Source organism: Chiloscyllium punctatum, chromosome 6, assembly GCF_047496795.1.
Source record: "Chiloscyllium punctatum isolate Juve2018m chromosome 6, sChiPun1.3, whole genome shotgun sequence".
Classification (NCBI taxonomy): Eukaryota; Metazoa; Chordata; class Chondrichthyes; order Orectolobiformes; family Hemiscylliidae; genus Chiloscyllium; species Chiloscyllium punctatum.
In genome coordinates, this window is record NC_092744.1 from 74,098,911 (window position 1) to 74,120,973 (window position 22,063).

General features: G+C 39.4%; 1 protein-coding gene across 10 annotated transcripts in view; it reads right to left on the bottom strand.

The window, feature by feature from the left end:
* Window positions 1–22,063, bottom strand: part of LOC140479074 (rho guanine nucleotide exchange factor 4-like) — a 474,075-nt gene that overhangs the window by 82,545 nt on the left and 369,467 nt on the right. For 8 of the 10 annotated variants that reach the window (XM_072572907.1, XM_072572906.1, XM_072572909.1 and 5 more), the window contains one exon: window positions 12,937–13,076. In XM_072572907.1, coding sequence (XP_072429008.1) covers window positions 12,937–13,076 — 140 coding nt within the window. Of the gene's footprint in view, window positions 1–5,543; window positions 5,714–9,252; window positions 9,357–12,936; window positions 13,077–22,063 lie in introns of those variants that run through there. The other 2 variants (XM_072572917.1, XM_072572913.1) reach the window with 2 other exon arrangements.

Below are 22,063 nucleotides of genomic sequence, written 5' to 3' on the forward strand. Positions count from 1 at the left end.
TAGTCCTAACCAATATATACAGTCTGTTCTGATGTGACATTCCGTTCCCGTGCGATCCTGCATTATAAGAAAATCGCGTTAAAGCAGCACCATTTAAAACAATGATACCTAAACTTCAAGACAGCCAATACAGATAAGGAAAGTTCACATTCTACAAATAATGGTCTAATAAAGGGTGACACGGTGGCTCAGCAGTTAGCACTGCTGCCTCACAGTGCCACGGACCCAGGTTCAATTCCATCCGAGGGCAACTGTCTGTGTGGAGTTTGTTCTTCCTCCCTGTGTCTGTGTGGGGTTCCTCCAGGTGCTCTGTTTTCCTCCCACAGTCCAAAAATGTGCAGTTTATGTGAATTGGCCATGCTAAAATTGCCCATAGTGTTCAGGGGTGTGTAGGTTAGGTGCACTAGTCAGAGGTAAATGTAGAATAATAGGGTAGGGGAATGGGTTTGGGTGGGATACTGTTCGGAGTGTCAATGTGGATTTGTTGGGCTGAAGGGCCTGTTTCCAAACTGTAGGGATTCTAGGAAATAGAACCAAATTCTTTAATTGCATTATAGCCAATTCCTGTTAAAGAAACATGTGTTATAGCAGAACTGACTGCATGTGTATTGTTATTATTTCTTCTCATGATTAGTAACTAATACACTCATGTTTTTGCTAACTCAAGAAAGTCTGGTAAAATGGGGTCCTTTTAAATATAATTTCCTTTGGTCTGGGAGAAAGCTACCAACAAAGGAGGGGATCCTTTCTATATTAACCTTGTTGTGTGTGGTGTGTGCAAATAAAGAAGGGGAGTCTATTCATCCTTGCTCAACCAGGAGTTTGAAGTATCCCGTCTGGAATTGTAATATTTTGGGAAATCTCAGCTGGGATCTGGTCCTGACTACAGGAGAAACATTTTTAACTGGAGTGGTGAGAATGTAAAATCTACTACAGAAAATGTAATTGTGGAAAATAATATAGGTAAACTTAAAGGTATCTAAATAGGTATAAGGGTGAAAAGAATAGAAGGCCAGAGGTATGAGTTTAGATGAAACAGGGTGTGAGGAGATTTATGTGAAGCATAAATGGCATAGGTCACTTGAGCTAAAGGGTCAGTTTCTGTTAAGTAAATTTGAAGAACTTTAATATTAAACTATGCATCTTTGTAAATTTTGCCTGCATTTCACTCTACAATCTTGCAATGGCACAAAACCTCTGAGTTTAGAAAAAGATACACTTAATTCCATTAATTGCTCACATACAATTATGCATTTGCTATGAGGATGGAGTTAACTGAATATGCACTGAATATATGTTAGAATATAAACTAAATACATCAGGAGACCTTTGAGGGGAAAAACTCAAAATTTGTAACAGATTGATGGATGGTATGGAAGGGGGAGGTGAGGGTGATGTGGATAAGGGCTTTCTCTGATTGCTTTTATTCCTGAAGTATCAAACCCACATCAGAGATTTTAGAGACTTAGTAATGAAAATATCCATTTACAATTACATGAAATAGTTTCACAAGTTTAGCAATGTTAAGATTAACAATAACAGTATTGAGGTGTAATGTGCAATGCTGCACTGGGGTTAATTAGCCTTTGTGAAAAAAGTCTCCAGCAATCCTGAGAAAGTTTTTTGCAAACAACACAAATTCTATTGGCAAATCCTGCTTGACTTTGTCTTCTCTGACTCCCTGTAGTCTCCTTCTGAATGGAATTTGACCCAGGGTGCACATAATGCCAGCTTTTATGCTGAAAAATCCATCTTTCCGACTCAATCTCAGAATTTGGAATGAAATAAGAAAGTTGAAGTAAAAGACTAGTTTTTCAGCTTTTTAGAACCTTTTGATGTTGACAGATCGGTCAGTTAATATAACAAGGCAAACAAAGGAGATTGGGTGAAGAGGAGTGTCACGAACAGACAAATGTTTCCTAGTGTAATAGAGAAACATTACAAAGGACACTGTTTAACAACTGCTGTAAATATATGGTCATTCAACCAGTTCCTACATTTAAGCCAATTGATGGGACCACATACTTATGTCCTCATACTTTCTCACAGTATCTCTTTCCAGATATTCACATGTTGTATAGAAAACAGAATCGTGCTGCTTGTTCTACTTTGTGTGGACCACAGGATCATAAAAGCAGCAGCCAACAACAAGTAAGAGCTTCTACCTAGCTTCCAAGATAAGCCTCTTGGATTTCTAATGTTTATCACAGTTTTTCTATGTGCAACACAAGAATTTATATCAGCACTGCAGAAAAAGAAGAAAAGTCCTGCTTCTGTAGAATCTGTTGAACAATGTACGAGGCGAAATAATTTCCCAATGAAATCAAATTCACCATAAATGTGAATTGACTGAAGAGTACTGCCACTATTGTATGATTAATTAAGTAGTATAATTTAGGCAGGCCTTATGTGATGTGGAAGTGAAAATACTGTATTGGTGTAAGAATGAGTTTTATCCTCAGGTTGAGGGGAATTTATCTTTGGACTGCAGCGAAGTTCTCAATCTCATTTTGATCCATAACAAATCTGACATATGAATTATGTCATCACAAGAAAGATAAAGTTGTAATCATTTCCCTGCCGCCTGGCCTGTGCATTCCTGATTTGTGTACCGAAAATAAATAGGTATTGACAAACTCAGCAGAAATCCAAATACTGCTAAGGAATCATTTGACAAAGACTTTGAGCTTGCACTTTGAGTGCATTTCCAACTGTGGATTTAACAAATGAGTACTGAGTTCTTTTGGAAAATGATTGGGTGTGAGGAAGTGATGTGATGACTGGGTCAACGATGACTGGCTTTCATTAATGACAAAAAAAACTGCTGATGCTGGGATCCAAAGTAGATAGGCAGGAGGCTGGAAGAACACAGCAAGTCAGGAAGCATCAAGAGTTGAGAAGTCAATATTTCCGAAACATCGACTTCTCTACTTCCTGATGCTGCCTGGCTTGCTATGTTCTTCCAGCCTCCTGCCCATCTACTTCATTAATGGCAGTCATCTTTGTGTCAGGTATGATCATAGCCACTGAAATGATTTCTTTTTACTTCCTCTCACCCCGCTCATGAAACCTAATTCATTATTGACCTCAGCTTCCTGACAATAATTTGTTGAGTTCTGTTAGATATTGAGTTCAGCTCCCCTCATGTGAACTCAGATATTTAAAACGCATGTCAACTAGTGGTCCTGACAGATCCAAACTAAGTACCATTGAGCAGCTGATTAGTTACTAGATAATATTTAATGGTGCCATTGAACACAGACTCCTTTGATCACTTTACATTGGATGAGTGCAGCATTACAGTGTTGTAATTGGTCAGATTTTATATGGCTGTACAAATTTCGGTGTTGACAAGTAGATAACATCATGACAGGTGAACTGGAACAGCTTTAGCATGGTAGCAGAAGCAGCAGGTGCAGTGCTCATAGCTTTTACCATTGTATGCCAGTATTTCACCATGTCATGCAGAGTGAAGTAAATTAAACTGAGAATGACGATGAGGGTGGGCTTTCGAGAGACCTTTGATACAGTCTGTCACTTGGCACTTTGGCTGTAGATCAATCAGCCTTCCCTCTCGCTATGCTTGAGTTGTGCTATGTTCTGACTGAGGATGGGATGCATGGAGAATCTGTCTTCCGTTGGTTTGCCAGGCTGTCTATCAGCTTTATGACTGGATATGGTGCAGTTACAGAGTTCTGCTCTCATGTACTGGTGTGGTGCTGCCCAGCTCTGTCTGTATCCTAACAGTTTGGTATATCACATGTCAATGATCATGCATAGTAGCTTCACTAGGTTGATAGTTAATTCAGATGTATGCTTGGCACTCCTTTCTCCACCTGTCTCAGTCACAGAAGGTTAATCTTCTGCCTTAATAGAAGTGGGAGATGCACTGGTTCATGAGGTAAAGATTGTTGTGCAGTGCAATTCTGCAGCTGATTATGCCCTACAATGTCTTTTGGATGTGTATTTGGCCTGTTAAATTTGTGCAAAATGTTAAGACATGATAGTGCTGGTTCACACACTAGTGGCTGTCTCAGAATGAAGATGAAATGTTGTCTCTGCAAGGACCATGTGTTTGTCATTTCTACAAATGTCAATCCTGGCACAGCCCCACCTCCACCATCAGTTCAATATGACTGTGGTATACCTCATCCATGAGGTACACTGCAGCAACTCACCAAGGCTACCTCAACAGCAGCTTCCAATCCCACCACCTCTACTATCTCGCAGAGCAAAAGCAGCAGACCATGGGAACACAACCATTTGCAGGCTCCCCTCCAGGTTACACACATCCAAACCTGGTGATATATGATCCTTCCTTCATTATAACTCAGTCAAAATCCTTGAACTCCCTTTCTAACGTGCAGCAGGAGCACTTTTACTCTAAGAACTGCAGCGATTTAAGAAGAGAATGTCTCACCACCATCTTCTTCAGGGTAATTAGGATCAGGCAATAAATGCTGGCCTTGCCACTAATCCAAGTGATTTTGACATTCATTTAATTGGCGCATGTTGAATCTTTCTGTACCAAAATTGCTGCTGTGTTGCAAACATTACAACAGAGACTACACTTCAAAAGTACTTATCTACTAAAATACTTTGCATTGCCCTGCTCGGCGCTATATAAATGCATATCTTCTCTCTTAATTTGACCAGCAACAATTTGTATTTATTGCTCTTTAATAACGTAATAAAAATGTTCAAGGACATAAAACAAGACACGACAGCAAGCCACATAATGATAATTATGGAAGATTGTCAAAGGAAAGTCTTCAAAGAGATAACTAAGGTGGAGTGATTTAGGAAGGAATTACTCAACACAGGCTGTAGACAGCTGAAAACACACTCACTAATCATGAAGTGATTACTAAATGAAGGATGTTCAAGGGGCCACAATTATAAGAGGTCAGATATCTCAGCCCGTTTAGGCTGGAAGGGGTTACAGAGACAGGGAGGGATGAGGCCATGGAGCAGCTTGAGAACATGGATGAAAATTTTAAAATCTAGATGATCCTTAGCTTGGGGTCAATGCCAGCATAATGGTGATGAATAAATGGGACTGTGTGTGAATTAGGACATGGGGAGCCTGGCTATGGAAGGCCTTAAGTTTATAGGGGGGTTGGCATTGATGTGTTTCTAATAGTTAAATTAAGGAAGATTCTGTTGGGATGTCTACCTATGTTGTAACTAACTTAGAGAGCTTTATACCTGTATACCCAAATATCTCCTTCCCTAACACCCCTCATCTGGAAGAACAGCAAATTCAGAAAAATCAGGCATAAAGTAGGAGAAATAAAATTTCAAAAATAATTTTAACAGTTGCAATTCTTGATCAACTTATTGAAAATATGAAGTCAGCAAACTAAAAAATGAGAAACTGCAGTTCTGAAAGAATTAACAATATTCTTCATTCCCAGGCTTGGAGCTATCATCAAACATTAGTGAAGAATGCAGTACAATGCAGCACTGCCAGAGAGGAAAAAAAAACAGTGCTTGAATCTTTCACAGCAAGCAGATTATATAATTCATGCGCACACACTTACTGTAAATGTCTTGAGCTGTCTCTGTTTGCAGCAACAGAAGTCAAAGGTAGACTTTATCCTCTGGAAAGTAGAGCTTTGCTCACAAATGGCTCATGGGCACACGGCCCTTCAGTAAAATGCTAATTCTGGTAAATGGCACAGCACCACTGGTGAGATAGACGGTTCCTGCCTTGGTACCCTGAGAGTCAGGAATTGGGACTGCCCACAAAGGCTCAGGGAAACAATGGTGCTCATTACAACACGGTACCAAAGACAAATACTGATTACAGCTGTTCTTTAAATCAGAAATGCCATTTCTCATTGTTTTAATGCCTTGCTTAAATGAAATTCTAGGTCTATTCATTTTTTAGTGGGAGTTTGCAATGCATTGCAATTTTATTTTTAGAATTTATATATGCACAATGTTGTTAACTGCTTCATTGCCCCACTTGTTAAAAACAAAAATTTTTCATTGCTGCTTGACCAATGGACTAAGATGCAACTCTGAATCATTTAACCCATTGATGGATGTTTACAATATATTTAAAATAAGTAATGGACCAGGCTGCCTTGCTCAAAGTTCCTTGAATGAGTGCTGCTTACTTTCATAAACATACTCCTGGGAAGACGTGGTATTTCATCTTGTTATTTTTCCCAACAGTAACAGAGCCTGATTATGCCCTTCAGGAGATATAAGAACATTTGTGCAAAATAGAAAGAATGAAATAGATTTTTCATTTTGAAAAGAACCGCAGTTTGCACTTATGAGTTTAAACAGGTGGACAACTTGCCAACTCTGGCAGTGATAACAGATTCTGACTTCCAAGCCATTGTTTTAAACTCATGATAAATATATAAATGCACCTCTTCTAACTACCTTTCAGAATTGTTATGGATCAGACCAAAGCCCCTCAACATATTAGAAGACAGCCTAAACTCTAATGTTTTCTTATTCTAAAGGTATGTATAAGCCATCGCCTTCTAGATGCAATTCAATTGGTCAAACTGCTCATCTTTAGGCAAAACACACTTCATTTTTCCACTAAAGTTAAAATACAGACAAGCTAAAAACAAAATAACTGGCTTTATTATAACTCTATCGAAATGTTTAACAAAATAATACATATTAACTACTACTATTAACTGTTCTAATATAGTAGCACACCACAAACACATTCTTGGTAAAGGCAAATTCAGTGCAATTCTAGCAGCAGGAAGAGAACCACAACTTTTAGCTGTATCAGACAGAGGAATAAAAACTTCCACATCCAGCTTTAAAAGCCAGTAAATGCTGAAAGCTAAAACTAAAAATCCTGGCTCTGTGAGAGCTTGACCACACCCATTTTGGCTACTTCTATTGATTGAACTTGGAAAAAACCCGAGGTCTGGCAAGCCTTTTACTTTATTGGCTTTGATCAGACCGTTCGGCGCCTATATCTCAACCTTTCTTGTTTAAAAATCACCTAATGAAGACACCTCTTAAAGCCATAGTATCATCACAAGAACATAACTTCACTCAATTTAATGGACACAGTGAATACTTGGACCACGTCAAATGTCCAGTATGAGAATGAATTCAGAGGGAGGGTAACATTTGAAAGTCTGTCAGTTAAGCATCATCACTGACAGCAAAACTCATAACTTTATGCAATAGAGTATAATACATGGAAGTGAGGAGCCAATTATTTTTCAAGTCTCCTAATTCTTTTTCTTATGATAGCAATTGTACTATTTTATTAATAATTAAACAAAAAGCTGGAGAAATTCATCCATCTGCTAGCATTTATGGATAGAAAAACAGCAAACATTTCAAGTTCAACAACTCCTCTTCAGAACAGAATCATTGACTGTGTTTCACTGTCCACAAATGCTACCAGTTCTGCTGAGATCATCTTGCACTTCCAGTTTTTATTTTATATCTCCATCAGCTGCAGTATTTTGCTTTCATTTGTGCGTGCACTATTTTATTTGCCTGATAGTCAGCTTGACTCAGTTACACTTAACAATGGAACTGTGATATTGTTCCTAAATGGCTAAAATCAGTTTACTTGGAACTCTTGAGCACAAAACTTTCAATGCCATCTCTCAGTCAGATTTCAGGGATTCTGGATATATCCAGAGTTGAAAAGACAATCTAAGCTAACATATCTATCTAATACTGAAGGATGATGCACTGCAGGAGTTGCTGTCTTTTGGATGAGATGTTAAATTGTGCCTGTGTCTGCTTTCTCTTAAAAGATCGCAAGGTTTTTTCAAAAGAAGGGAAAAGGAGTCTACTCAATCATGTAATAAATCCCTCAACTAATGTCACATAAAAACAGATTATCTCGTCACTTAACTCATTGATGCAAATGGGATGCTATTATTTGCAAATTATTTGCTATGATTCCCCTCTACAAAACAATAAAAAGTGCACTACACAAAATACTTTGCTGGCAATAAAGTGCTTTGAGGTGTTCTAAGGCCATGGAAAATATTAGAAAATTAATTTTAGAAAGCAATATAGTTGAGGTCAGAATTTGTGTTTTATCAAAATCGTATGTTATAACGACTGGCTCATAAATTATTAACATTATTACAGAATAATGTTGGATTTTTTTGTTGCCCAATCGTTAGTGAGTGTACTTCAGTGTGCATATTGCCACATATCAAATTTATGCAGTGCAATGCCATTTTATATTTACTATCATTCATTGACAAGAAGAAACAATTAACCATAAATGGAACACAATTATTCCAGTGCTACAATTATTATCATAAAGAAAGATAAATGAGAAGTAATTTTCATCTTCACTGCCCAGTCAATAAACAAGTTAATCAAATCATCCACTAAGCCTTATACTCTCAGGACTTTCCACCCATTGACTTCAAACTGGGTCAATGGTCTGCTTCACATCAGGCTATCAACTTTGGAGTGGTGTTTCTTTAAGAGGTCAACATGCAAATCAGCCAAGTACCTGAATGTTGTCACATGTCCATGGGTTCTCTAATGGTAGCATCCAAGGCACAAGATTACTTTGTGCTGTACAGCTAGTTGTAAATAAACCCATTAGAGATCTTCAAGTAAATGGAATCTGCATTATATTTAGATAACACAGGAATATCATTGTATTTCAAAATCAGCAGTGGAGATAAAGGATACTTCAATGGTTGATGAGCCCAGGGAACCAGTGAGGTTACTGTCTCTGGACTGCTCCCACCATGTTGTAATGCTACCCAGTGGTCTCCATACTTGTTCAACACAGTGCAGTATGCAAAATAGCCACAGTCTTACCAGACCATAAAGCTGCTTGTTACAGAGAGAGAGAACTGGTGGTGGTTTAACTTGAGGGTCACCATATTTCAAGTGAGGACAGAGTTGAGAAGAGATTCCTTCACGGTGGCCTCAGCTGCTATGGGAATTGAACCTGTGTAATTGGCATCACTGAGATTTGCAAACCAATCATACAGCCATCTGAGCTAACTGACTCCCTCTGCAAAATTGTATCTTTAACTTGATTCCCAATAAGCCTGCTGTTGAATCCAACAATACTCAATATTGACAAACATTCTTCAGCCGCAGCCTGATTCCACAATAGGGCTTGCATGAACAACTGATTCCTTGCAATAAATAAAAGTATTTTCTGATGACAGATACAAAGTTTGCGCTACTGATTTTGCTGAAATAAACCACAACCTCCAAAAACATTCAACTCAATGCATCTATTTGAAACTAGATTTCATTTCTTACTTTGGTACTTGTGCTAGTCACACCGCTGCTACTGAGCACTGGTGGTGGAGGGAATGGACACTTGTGGATGTTTGCCGATTAAGTGGGCTGCTTTATCCTGGATAGCGTCCAGCTTCTTGAATGTTGTTGGAGCTGTACCCATCCAGGCAAGTGGGCAGTATTCCATCACACTCCTGACTTGTGCCTTATGGATGATGGCAGGCTATGGGGATCAGGAGGTGAGTTACTTGCTGTGGTATTCCTAGACTCTGACCTGCTCTTGTAGCCACTGTATTTGTGTAGTTGCATTTCCGGTCAGTGGTAATCCCCAGTATGTTGATCTTTAGGATGCATCCTTCTCAATTAAAGTTAAGAGGAATCATTTAAGAGTACGTGTGATTGGGGACTGTAATTGAAAGTATTAAAGATTATTATCCCTCACATACTGATAATTTCTTTAATAACATACTGTTGTGCTAAACTGTTCCCCACCTGAAGTAATTTAACAGAATTCTAATGTAAAAAAGTCTATTCCGATTCACACCTATTCATAAAATTCCGAAGCATAAATACATTTCACATTCACTGTTATCATATCAAATTTTCAATGTTCTCAACTATTGTCCATCATTTCCCATTGAATGAATGTCATGACTTTACCATCACATTGAAATGAAGAATGCTCATTCAAATACAAACTGTTTCTGGCACTGTAAAAAAAAGTTCAGTGATCTTGCAGTCCTGGAGGATCTTGGAGAGCTGCAGAAGTCCCAGGTCATGTCACTTGACTGCAGCAACCAATTGCCAATTAGTAAGTTCTTTAAGTATACTTTCCACTAGGAGGGTGGTATCATTGGACTGTATATAAAAATAGTTTTAAGTTTAAAGAAACATGGAGGGACAATACAGGCTTAATGGTATAGCTTTGAGGGGAGCACAGGGACCTTAGGGTACAAGTGAAGAATTCTCTGAAGATGGCCAGCAACAATTGTTAAGATGGTTTATAGCATCCCTAGGTTTATAAATTGAGGCATAGAGTTATAAAAGCAATGCTACACCTTTACAAATCATTGGTCAGATCACATTTGGAGTATTGTGCCCAGCTCAGGGAACCGTATTGAAGGAAGAATGTTAAAGCCCTGGAGATTTACTTGAATAGTCCCTGGAATGAGGGATTTGAGAGATGGAGGAAGATGAGAACAATTGGGCTTATTTTCCTTGGAGCAAAAATTAAGAGATGACCTTTCTGAGGTGTTTAAAATAATAAACTATTTTGACAGGGTGAAGAAGGACATTCTGCTTCCATGAGTTGGTATGTCAGTAACTGGAGGTCACAATTTCAAGACTATCAGCAAGACAGCGAGGAGTGAAATGAGGAAGAATGTCTTTAGTCAGAGAGTTGTTAAGAATAAGAATGTGTTGCCTGAGAAGAGTGGTGGAGACAGATTCCTTAGACGGTTTTAAAAGGGAGTTTGATATATATTTAAAAGCGGTGAATTTTGAGGACTACAGAGAAAGAACTGGGGACTGGGACTAGCTGGGTAGCCCTTTCAGGAGTCAGAACAGACACGATGGTTCAAATGACTTTCTTCTCTACAGTAAAATTGTACGAATGTATGAAATGATTAATACAGCAAATCACTTTAAATAAGGGTCTTGATTGTTTTATGAGTGGACGTAGTTTAATCTACTCTGTGCATCTCATGATTTTGGAATCCTCTATCAGATCTCCTCTGAGCCTTCCTTTTTCCAAGAAGAACAGCCCAAACTTTCCAGCTTCTGCACTCTATCCTCATAACTGAAATTTCACATCCCTGGAACTATTCCTGGAAATTGTTTCTGCACTCTCTCCAATCCTTCCTATAATGTGGCACCCAGAACTGTACACAATACTCCAATCTGGTCAAACAAATGCCTTATACAATTCATCATCACTTCCTTGCTCTTATACTCTATGTCCCTATCATTAAAGCCAAGATTACATATGCTTTATTAATTGCCCTCTCATCTTGTCCTGCAACCTTCAGTAATCTATGCACATATGTACCTAGGTCCCTCTACTCCTGCACCTCCTTTAGAACATACCCACTGTTTTATGTTGTTATTCAATGTTCTTCCTACTGAAATGTAATATCTCATACTTCTTTGCATTGAACCTCATCTGCTATCCATTTGCCCATTTCACCAATTTATCAATGTCCTTTTAGAGTTCCACACAATCCTCCTCGCAGTTTACAATCCTTGCAATGTTCACACCAAGATCCAAATCATTAATACATATCAGGAAATACAAGGTCCCAGTATCTACCCTGGGAAACTCACATACAAACCTTCCTCTATTCTGAAGCATACTCTCTTTTTTTAAAAAACCCTCGTGGGATGTGACCATCACTGGCTGGGCCAGCATTTATTGCCCATTCCTAGTTGCTCTTGAGAAGATGGTGGCAAGTTACTTTCTAGAACGATTGCAGTCCACCTGCTGTGAGTTGACTGACAATGCCATTCGGGAGGGAATTCCTATCAGTTAGTAAATTTTGAATGCACATTCCTACTGTCCCTTTTAATCCATGACCTGTAACTTCCCTAGAATCCATACAGTGTGGGAGTAGGCCGTTCAGGCCATCAAGTCCAGAATGACCCTCCAACCAGCATCCCACCCAGATGCACCCCGGTATTCTATCCCTGTAAATATGCATTTCACACAGCTAATCCATCCCTGGACACTCTGAGCAATTTAGCACGGCCAATCCACCTAACCTGAATATCTTTTGGACTGTGAGAGGAAACCAGATCACCCAGAGGAAACCCATGCAGACACAGGGAGAATGTGCAAACTCCACACAGTCACCCGAGGTTGGGATTGAACCCGGATCCCTGGTGTTGAGGTAGCAATGCTAAACACTGAGTTAATGTGCCATCCCTTGCTAGTATGTTGTGTGATACTGAATCTTACACCTTCTGGAAGTCCTTGTACACCACATCAACAGTGTTACCCCCATCAGGTCTTTCCGTTATCTCTTGAAGAACTCCTGCAAGTTAGCTAAATGTGATTTAGGAACCCATACTGACTCATCCCAGTCAACCCACTTTTTCCATGCAATTACTAATTCTATCCTGAATTATTAATCGTGGAAGCTTCCCCACCTCGAAAGTTAAACTGACTGGTCTGTAAATGCTGAGCTTATCGTTACAATATTTTCTGAATAAAGCCGTAAGGTTCGCAATTTTCAAGTTTTCTGCCACCTCCCCTAAGTCTGGGGAAGACTGAAATATGGTGCTTCTAAATAGGTGCTTCTCACAATCTTCTCCATGTCAGCTCTATGCAAGATCCATCATCCATCACTCTTACACTGTCCATTCTCATTTCCTTCAAAAGCCTTGAATGTATCTCATCTAGTTCTAGTTCTGGTGCTGTGCTAACTTTTAAGTATCAACCTTCTGTAACAATTTTTAACCCTTGCAGTGACACAGTGTTCTCACCTGTCACCATGACCCTGGATAGCATTCCCCTCCTTCATAAATAATTAACCAGCTGAACATTTGGTGAGCAAAATATTACTAGTTGCTCTGAATGTCAATAATTGAAACATTGCTCTCAAGACAAAAATGCAATATTTAATTGATTAACATGATGAGTTAGCAGATGAGCACTAACCCAGTCTACTGAGATATTATTATTTTAATTGGTTCTATAACAAATGATACCTCATTGATGGCCAGTTGTTCTCCCCCTCCTCCTTGGTGTCCATACCGATGATTCCCACTCCGATAGTCTTCATACAAATCCTCCTCACTTCCAGCTTCATCAGCAAAAGCAGTCTTATCCGGTGCGCCATCGTTGATTACTGCATTGCGAACAAAAACAAGACAATTAATATTCGTGAAACCAATAAATAATTTTTATATTTACAAACCATTTTTAAAGTTGTCAGTGTAGAACATTCCACAGCATTTGAGGAATACACAATAGGTCAGAGTTCAAAGATGATGGATCTTGCAGAGAGCTGACATGTAGAAGATTGTGAGAAGCACCACATTTAGAAATCTAGTGGCTGTTGCATGTGACATTTTTGACACCATTTCCCTGGAGTTTTGTAAGATGCACTATGGGCCAAATTTTCAAAGATCGCTTGCAGGTGAGTCTGGAGGATTCCCGAAAATGAGGGAGAAAAGCCATCAGGCCAGTTCCACAACAGATTCCCCCTTCACGTGATATTTCGGGAATAAGTGTAAAAGCAGATCTGGTTACCTGCATGCAGCTTAATTAAAGACGTTCTCCAGGCATTCAAACCAGGAAATCAGGAGATTAAATGGTGAGAGCCTTCTCGGAGCATGTGTGGTATTAATTGGAGCAAGAAATTTCTTACAATGCTGATGGAGCCATGCTACTAAACACTGCCCATTACTGTCCCTTCTGTCTAATGGTACCAATCCTTTTGACCATTCTTACTTCCACTTCAGCAGCACCTGCCTCTAGTAGTGGGGCAGTTGATCTTTCAGTACTGGGAGGCTTCCTATTGATCCTTATGCTTTGGGAGCCCACTCACTGGCCTTCAGTGGGCCGGACCCCCTGAGATGACAATGCAAATGGCCACCTTCTCCAAATGTTACTTGGTGTCATATCTGGAGCCCCCATCCACATTTCACCCTGATGGCAGAATAGGTACCAGTGATGAACATTCTGTATGTTTCTCACAACCCAACTCCTAAAAATGTGTCCATAAGGACTAATTACAAGGCATATTCAAAATTGAAAGTTCATTGTGAAACTGAGAAAAGCATTTGAATCAACAGAAATAAGAATAAGAGCAGAGATTTAAAGTGTTGAGCTGAAGAAGCAAGGGTGAAATGAGAAAAACCTTTTTCACTCAGTGAGTAGTTAGGGTATGGAATGCACTGTCTGGAAATTTCAACTGGGGCAATCAAGTGGGCATTGGATCATTATTTAGAGAAAACTAATGCACATGAGTATGTGAGATTGGCACCAGGTAACTTTGCTCATTTAACAAGCCAATGCAGGCGCAATGGACTGAATGGCCTCCATCTGTCCCATGACAATGCTATGAGTTCGTGTCACAGCTAATGATGGAATACACAAGATGTCAGTAGCAGAAAACCTCTAACTCTCTTGTTCCTGTACCTTGCCTTAAATGGGAGTGGTGTTCTGAGATAGATGAGGAACTTCAGTCTCTGGAAAATTGTATGAGGGTTTCTTCCGTGAATTTCAGGTTTGGCACAGAGTTCGATCCCTTGCTTTGAACTAATTTCCAGGTAGCTAGGATGCATAGCTCAGATTCCCAGTGGAATTTGGCCCATCAGCCTCTTGCAAGCAAAGTAACCTATTTGTAATTGGACTTTCTACAGTTTACTGGACACAAATATATTACAGGATTATCATTTACTTTAAAGTGTGCTCTCAGGGCAGGTGAAACTGCTGCTCTCCAGTCTCTTCTTGCACTATGTAATACGTAATTACAATTTAAATTTTGTTTTGAATTTGACAACAATTAATGTTGAATCTAACCTTAAGTGACTTTGAACTCTCAACAAATATTCACAGCCTGCACTAGCTCGTTACATAAGCAAAGTTACCTGTTGCTAATCTCCTACTTTCCCCCCTTACTCTTGCAAATAGTGAAACAGTGCCCTCTTGATTGTCTCAACTGAAACTGGCCCCATCACATTTCCAGACAATGCATTCCATACCCTAACTACTCACTGAGCAAAAAGTATTTCTTTCATTTCACCCTTGCTTCTTCTGCACAAAACTATTCTGGATGCATTATAACATGTAAAAGAAATCATCCAGAGCTTGACAATTAACCACTACAATTTTGTTGACGCTTCAATTCATATTTCAACAGCAATGTCTTCTTAATAAGGTTTCTGTAGAGTGGCATTTGTCTAAAGATAGTCATGTGATTACATTCTTTGACTCCTTGGATTCATATTGTCAAACACATGCAGGTCTCTATGGCGACCATAGCCAACAAAACAAGAACAAGAAAAGAATAAGCTACAAATGGAAGTTGCATTGGAAAAAATAAAGGCTTTGATGAAAGGCTATCATCTCCTTATCTGAATTTCTATGTCAGCAATGGCTCATTTGCTACTATTCCTGTTTCTGAGTCGGTTTAGGATGTGTTTGCAAAAGTCCAGCTTGATATTCTAGGGCACTGCCGTGAGAGTGCTGCCTGGTCAGATGAAACACTAAACCGAGATTCTTGCAGGGGACTGTAAAAAAATTCTGGATTATTACTTGGATGAACAACAGAGTCATATTCCTCACATTCTGATTCATCTATATTCTTCAGTCAACACCACAGAAGCAAGCTATCTGGTCTTTATCACATGGACTGTGTGTGCAAAATTGCTACTGCATCTTTTTCATTATAACTGCGACTCAAAAGTGCTTTATTGATTGCAAAGTGTTTTGAAGCAGCCTGTTTGGAAAGGTGTTATATAAATGCAAGTCTTTTTTCGAACAATGGAAAAAAATGTGAGACTTTTGGCTTAACTGGGCAATACGTGCCACCTCTCATGTGAAGATCACTTGCACCTCAGAAAGCACCATTGTCGTGAAAATGTTCTCTTTGCTGTGGTTCAGCCAGCTGACTCGTAACCTCCAGGTGAATGTTCACATTCCTGGTCTTGGGTGTCTGCAGAGGTCTCACCCACTACCAGAAGTGGGGACTTCCAGTTCAGGGCATCTTTACCAATGACATCAACTCCTTTGCTTTTGTTGTTGGTATTCACAGTTTATTTGATCCCTTTTTAATTATCCAGAGCTTAACCAAGCTGACAATGTGTTAAGCAAACAGGATTTGGAGATGCCGGTGTTGGACTGGGGTGTACAAAGTTAAAAATCACACAACACCAGGTTATAGTCCAAGAGGTTTAATTGGAAGCACTAGCTTTCGGAGCGCTGCTCCATCACAGAACCACCTGATGAAGGAGCAGCGCTCCGAAAGCTAGCGCTTCCAATTAAACCTGTTGGACTATAACCTGGTGTTGTGTGTTTTTTAACTTTAAGCAAACAGAAACTCTAAGCCACAGGAGTAATGCTTACAGTCTGGCATTATGTTTTGTATGAGCCGTTGTCTGATGACTTGAGAACTAATGGTGTATGGTTAAAAAAATTATTTCAGAAGATAAATTAATACATTTACTCAGAGAGTGATAAGGGCATGAATGCCCTGCCTGTCAGTGTAGTTAACTCAGCACATTAGTGAGTTTAAACAATCCTTGGATGAGCACATGGATGATGATGGGTTAATGTAAGGGTATGGACTTAGATTAGTTCACAGGTCAGCACAACATCAAGGGCCAAAGGGCCTGTTCTGTGCGGTATTGTTCCATGTTCTATTTTGACAATTCACTGTGCATTTTTTTGTCAGAAAGTGAAGCAATCAAGGGAAAACTGGAGTCATGCAATATGTTCAGACCACTGATGGTCAGAATTGTTGAACTGTGACTCCTCTGTTTCATGAAGCAGTAAGTCAGTCACTCTAAAGTGCCGATTAGAATTTTTTAATCCCCTTTTTCTCCTTTCCCAACCATCAATCCTTAATGAAGAAAGCCCACTCAAGATATTTTTAATCAACCTGTCTAACATGATGTGGCACATCTGTGGAGAAGGTGGGACATGAACTCAGGCCATCTGGCTCAGAGTCAGGGACACTACCACTGCACCCCAGGAGCCCCAAAATCAATCCTTAAAATAGTGTGGTCTAAACAGCATCTGTTTTCTTCTTTACTTCGAGAATGTTCTTAAAAGGATTGATCATTTACAACACCGTCAAAGATGACGTCATGCAGTCCCTGGGGTCAAGGCAACTATCAAGGGTTCTGTGTACAATGTGAAAGGGCTTTCAGAGCTGTGCTGCTACCCCTTGTGGACATTTGGAAGAATGGTTTCCTTGGTCATGCGTTGGATCAATGCATGCAAAACAGGAGTGAAAATAAGATAATACACGTCAATCAGAATGGGCAATTATCCAGATTCTCATTCTTACTTAGGATGTGATTCTCACTTGGTAACCCTCTCCTGAGTGATCACATGAACCTCATGTTCATTCATCCCAGAAAGCCAAAGCATCACTTGTTCCAGGGAGTTAATCTATTAAAGAGATTACCCACGTTTAATTCAATCTACCGAAACTAATATTCTCCATCTAGCCATTACATATTTAAACAATGTTTTAGCTGAGAGCACAGCTTTTAAATTTCTTGGTGGAAAATGTCCTATTTACAATAAGGGTAACCTTTAAAATTGAAATTTCAAGAGTAAGTACAGAATTAGGAATTTTCTGTCCCTCATTATTTCACTTGAGATTCATATTTTAGTTGTATATTTTTACCAGCAACCTCTTGTGGCTTCATGTCAAACCTTAAATTATCGACCTTCTTTGAAACTCAGTCCAAATATTTTGTCACCAAAGCTATAGCAAGGTATGCGTGTATTTTCCAGTACACATTTACATGATAAAGTAAATTTCAAAAGTTTGTTAATGTGCACAAATTGAATGATCGGAAACATATATTGCCAATTTATTTATTTACAAATAAGTTTTGTAGTTTCTCATTTTGGGTTATGAAATCTGGATCAAAACTGAGCAATATGTATTCTTGAACCACATATATTCAGAGTGCCAGGCTGGAAATTTTAAGCTGTCCAATCAATCAAGAAAAAAAATGTTAAAACAAGGGACTGATTATTTCAATAATAAGCAAAATGATGTAAGCTATACCTGACAATGTTAATCAATGGCTATCATAACTCAGTAACCTGCTTACCGATGCTCAGTGTGGGTTTTATCAAGGTCACTCAGTTCACATCCTTCTTACAGTTTAAATATGGATAATATAGCTAAAGTTCAGTGATAAATGAGTAAATGCTCTTAAAATCAAGAGCACACACTAAGTGTGGCATCTTCAAAGCAAAATTAAAGTTGGTAAAACCTAATGCCTAGTACAAAGGAAGATGGTGAGATCTTGGAGGCCAATCCTCTGAAATTCAGGACCTCTGCAGGAGTTCTTCAGGGTAGTGTCCTAGTCCTACCATCTCCAGCTGGTTCATCAATGACCTTCCCTCTATCATAAGGCCAGAAACGGGAATGTTTGTATTGATGACTGCACAACAGTCAGTGCCATTTGCAACCCGTCAAAAATTGAAATAGTCCACATTAAAAAGACCAGGATGACAATCAAACTTGGTCTGATAAATAGCACACAGCATTCACACAAGCAGTAGTCTATGACCATCTCAAACAAGAAAAAATTGAACCAATTCTTCATCACATTTATCAGCACTACCAATGCTGAATCCTGTATTTCTCCACTTCTTGAGGTTACATTTGGCCAAAACCTAATTTGTTCAGCCTTATAATGCTGTAAATGTAAAACAAGTCAGAAATTACATATTCAGTGGTCAGTCTCTCAACCCCCGACTTGACAAAACTTTCCCATTAGATAAAAATCACAAATCAACAGCTGAACAATTACTCTCCAGTTCCATGGCTGCTTTCAGCTCCCAACAAGTTCAACTCTAGAAGGTTCACATCTTGAAGAATAAAGCAGTTTGCTTCAATGTGCCATCTTAAACATTCACTCCCTCCATCACTGGGGCAGTGGCAGCAGTGTGTACCATCTCCGTGACTGCAACAATTTGGCAAGGCTTCTTCGATAGCACAACCATAACCTCTACCACCTAGAAGGAGAACAACTACTTGGGAACACAACCAACTCTAAATTCCCCTCTGACCTGGAAAGACTTTACAGTTCTCTCCTGGTTGCCGAAAGCTGACCTGTCACCTGAACATCAAGGTGGAAGTACGTTCACCAAATTAACTGAGTAATTCAAGAAGGCAGCTCAACACAGCTTTCAGAAGGGTGGTTAGAAATGTGCAATAAACACTGGCCATGCCAGTGATGCTGATAAGAAGAGAATGAATAAATGTAAAACATTTTAAATATGTTTGAAAGATTCAGCCTTATGATGCTTTAGAAGCATTAGAGCATATTGCTTGGGTTTTAGGTCAGTCGATATGTACATCTGTTGGTGTCCTCTTTAAGCTGAAATTGATTGAATTAGGCAGGGTTGTTAAATGTTACAGTCAGAAAGAATTGGCTGTTGTAAAGAAGGGAAGAGCAGGATTGAGACTTCTACCCATTGGGAAAAAATAAGTTGCTTTAAATTGTGACAATTTCTCACCACCTAATAATCATTGCAAGATAGACTTACTTATTCTTGAATTTATAATAGAATCCCTACAGTGTGGAAACAGGCCCTTTGATTAGATTAAGATTCCCTACAGTGTGGAAACATGCTCTGCGGCCCAACAAGTCCACACCAATCCTCCAAAAAGTAACCCATCCAGACTCATTTCCCCTTGACTAATGCACCTCACACTATGGGCAACTGGCACTTTGGCCTGCACATCTTTTGGAATGTGGGAGGAAACCCATGCAGACACGGGGAGAATGTGCAAACTCCACACAGAACCAAACCCGGGTCCCTGGAGCTGTGAGGCAGTAGTGCTAATCACTGAGCTACCATGCCACCCTTTAGCTCTGCTGATCGTTACGTTTACCTATTTTAAAAAAAACAGACTGAAATAAGACACAATCTGCACAGAAACTTCAATATCATTTAAAAAACACAATTTAATTTATGACAATGAAACATTAGGAGTCAGCTAATGTTATAACCCATCCAAGCAAAGCTGGAACAAATTTATAAGCAGTACCTATCATAAACTAGTTGAAAGCATAATAGCTTTCAACACATATTAAGCTTTTGAAACTATTTTCACAAATGAATAAGCATTGTTAATTGCATGCTCATGAATATTAATGATCAGCTTAACTTTTATTTTCTGCATCCAGTTTCATTAAGCATGTTATCACAAAGGTATAAGGCCACAGATAATGAAGAACACAGCCTAGCCCATTTAGAATATATTAGTTTACCACTATCCATTGGTTCATCTTTATTAGCTTGACACAGAAGAACAAGAAACATGATCAGATGCTATACAAATGGAATTATTCTAATAAGTAGAGTGACCTGATCCTTTTGAATACATGATATTGCTCAAAATATCATTAACTGTAGATTAGTGATATAATAATGTATTGGGGAATGCACTGATGATTGAAAGGAACATTCTTGCTTTTTCCAACATGGTTTCCCCAGTTACTACGGAGATAGTTTCCTAATGCGCTCCTTCACCATTGAGACCAAATAGAAATCCATTCAAAGCAGCTTATTTTTAATAATGAGATCAGTAGGATAAAGCAGTGTCCATGTACACATGGTGTTACAGCTAAATATCAATCTGTCGGACAAGTGCGAAAAATGTTATTTTTGGACAACTTCAATTCTTGTTTCTTTCTTGACAAACAAAATTTCTATCATAATCACTAATTCTTTAACTTCTGTGAAAATAAACTATATAGATATGTAAAAACTGACAGATAAATTATCTAAGTTATAGAGATAAATAGGTACTGGCTATGACCTCTGTGTAAATGAATAACAGATAAACTGTTGAATCTTTATGGAAAGTTAGCAAAATGTTTGCTCACAAGAAGAGTCATATTATTATGAAATGTTAACTCTGCTACTTGTTCCATAGATGCTGCTAGAACTGCTGAGATTTTCTGTTTTATGTCAATAAGAACCTCTCCTTGCTACTGGCAATCTGAGGCCTGCATCCAGAAAATCAACTTTGCATAAAGAGATGAAATTAACCATAGAAGGGGAAATAAGTTGTATTCGTTTCCTGACAAATAGGGTGGCAAAGTGGCTCAGTGGTTAGCACAGCAGCCTCACAGCACGAGGGACCTGGGTTCGAGTCCAGCCTTGGACGACTGTCTACGCGGAGTTTGCACATTCTCCCTGTGTCTGCGTGGGTTTCCTCCCGCAATCTAAAGATGTGCAGGTTAGTTGAATAGGCCCAACTAAATGCCCATAATGTTCTGGGATGTGTAGGTTAGGTGCATTAGTTAGGGGAATGAATCTGGATGGGATACTCTTTGGAGGGTCAGTGTGGACGTGTTGGGCTGAAGGGCCTGCTTCCACACTTTGGGGATTCTAGTCTATAGAACATAGAACATAGAAGAATACAGCGCAGTACAGGCCCTTCGGCCCTCGATGTTGCACCGATCAAAGCCCACCTAACCTACACTAACCCACTATCCTCCATATACCTATCCAATGCCCGCTTAAATACCCATAAAGAGGGAGAGTCCACCACTGCTACTGGCAGGGCATTCCATGAACTTACGACTCGCTGAGTGAAGAACCTACCCCTAACATCAGTCCTATATCTACCCCCCCTTAATTTAAAGCTATGCCCCCTTGTAATAGCTGACTCCATACGTGGAAAAAGGTTCTCACTGTCAACCCTATCTAACCCCCTAATCATCTTGTACACCTCTATCAAGTCACCCCTAAACCTTCTTTTCTCCAATGAAAACAACCCCAAGTGCCTCAGCCTTTCCTCATACGATCTTCCTACCATACCAGGCAGCATCCTGGTAAACTTCCTCTGCACCCGTTCCAGTGCCTCCACATCCTTCCTATAGTATGGTGACCAAAACTGCACACAATATTCCAGATGCGGCCGCACCAGAGTCTTATACAACTGCAGCATGACCTCAGGACTCTGGAACTCAATTCCTCTACCAATAAAAGCCAGTACGCCATATGCCTTCTTCACTGCACTATTTACCTGGGTGGCAACTTTCAGAGATCTGTGTACATGGACACCAAGATCCCTCTGCTCTTCCACACTACCAAGTATCCGACCATTAGCCCAGTATCCCA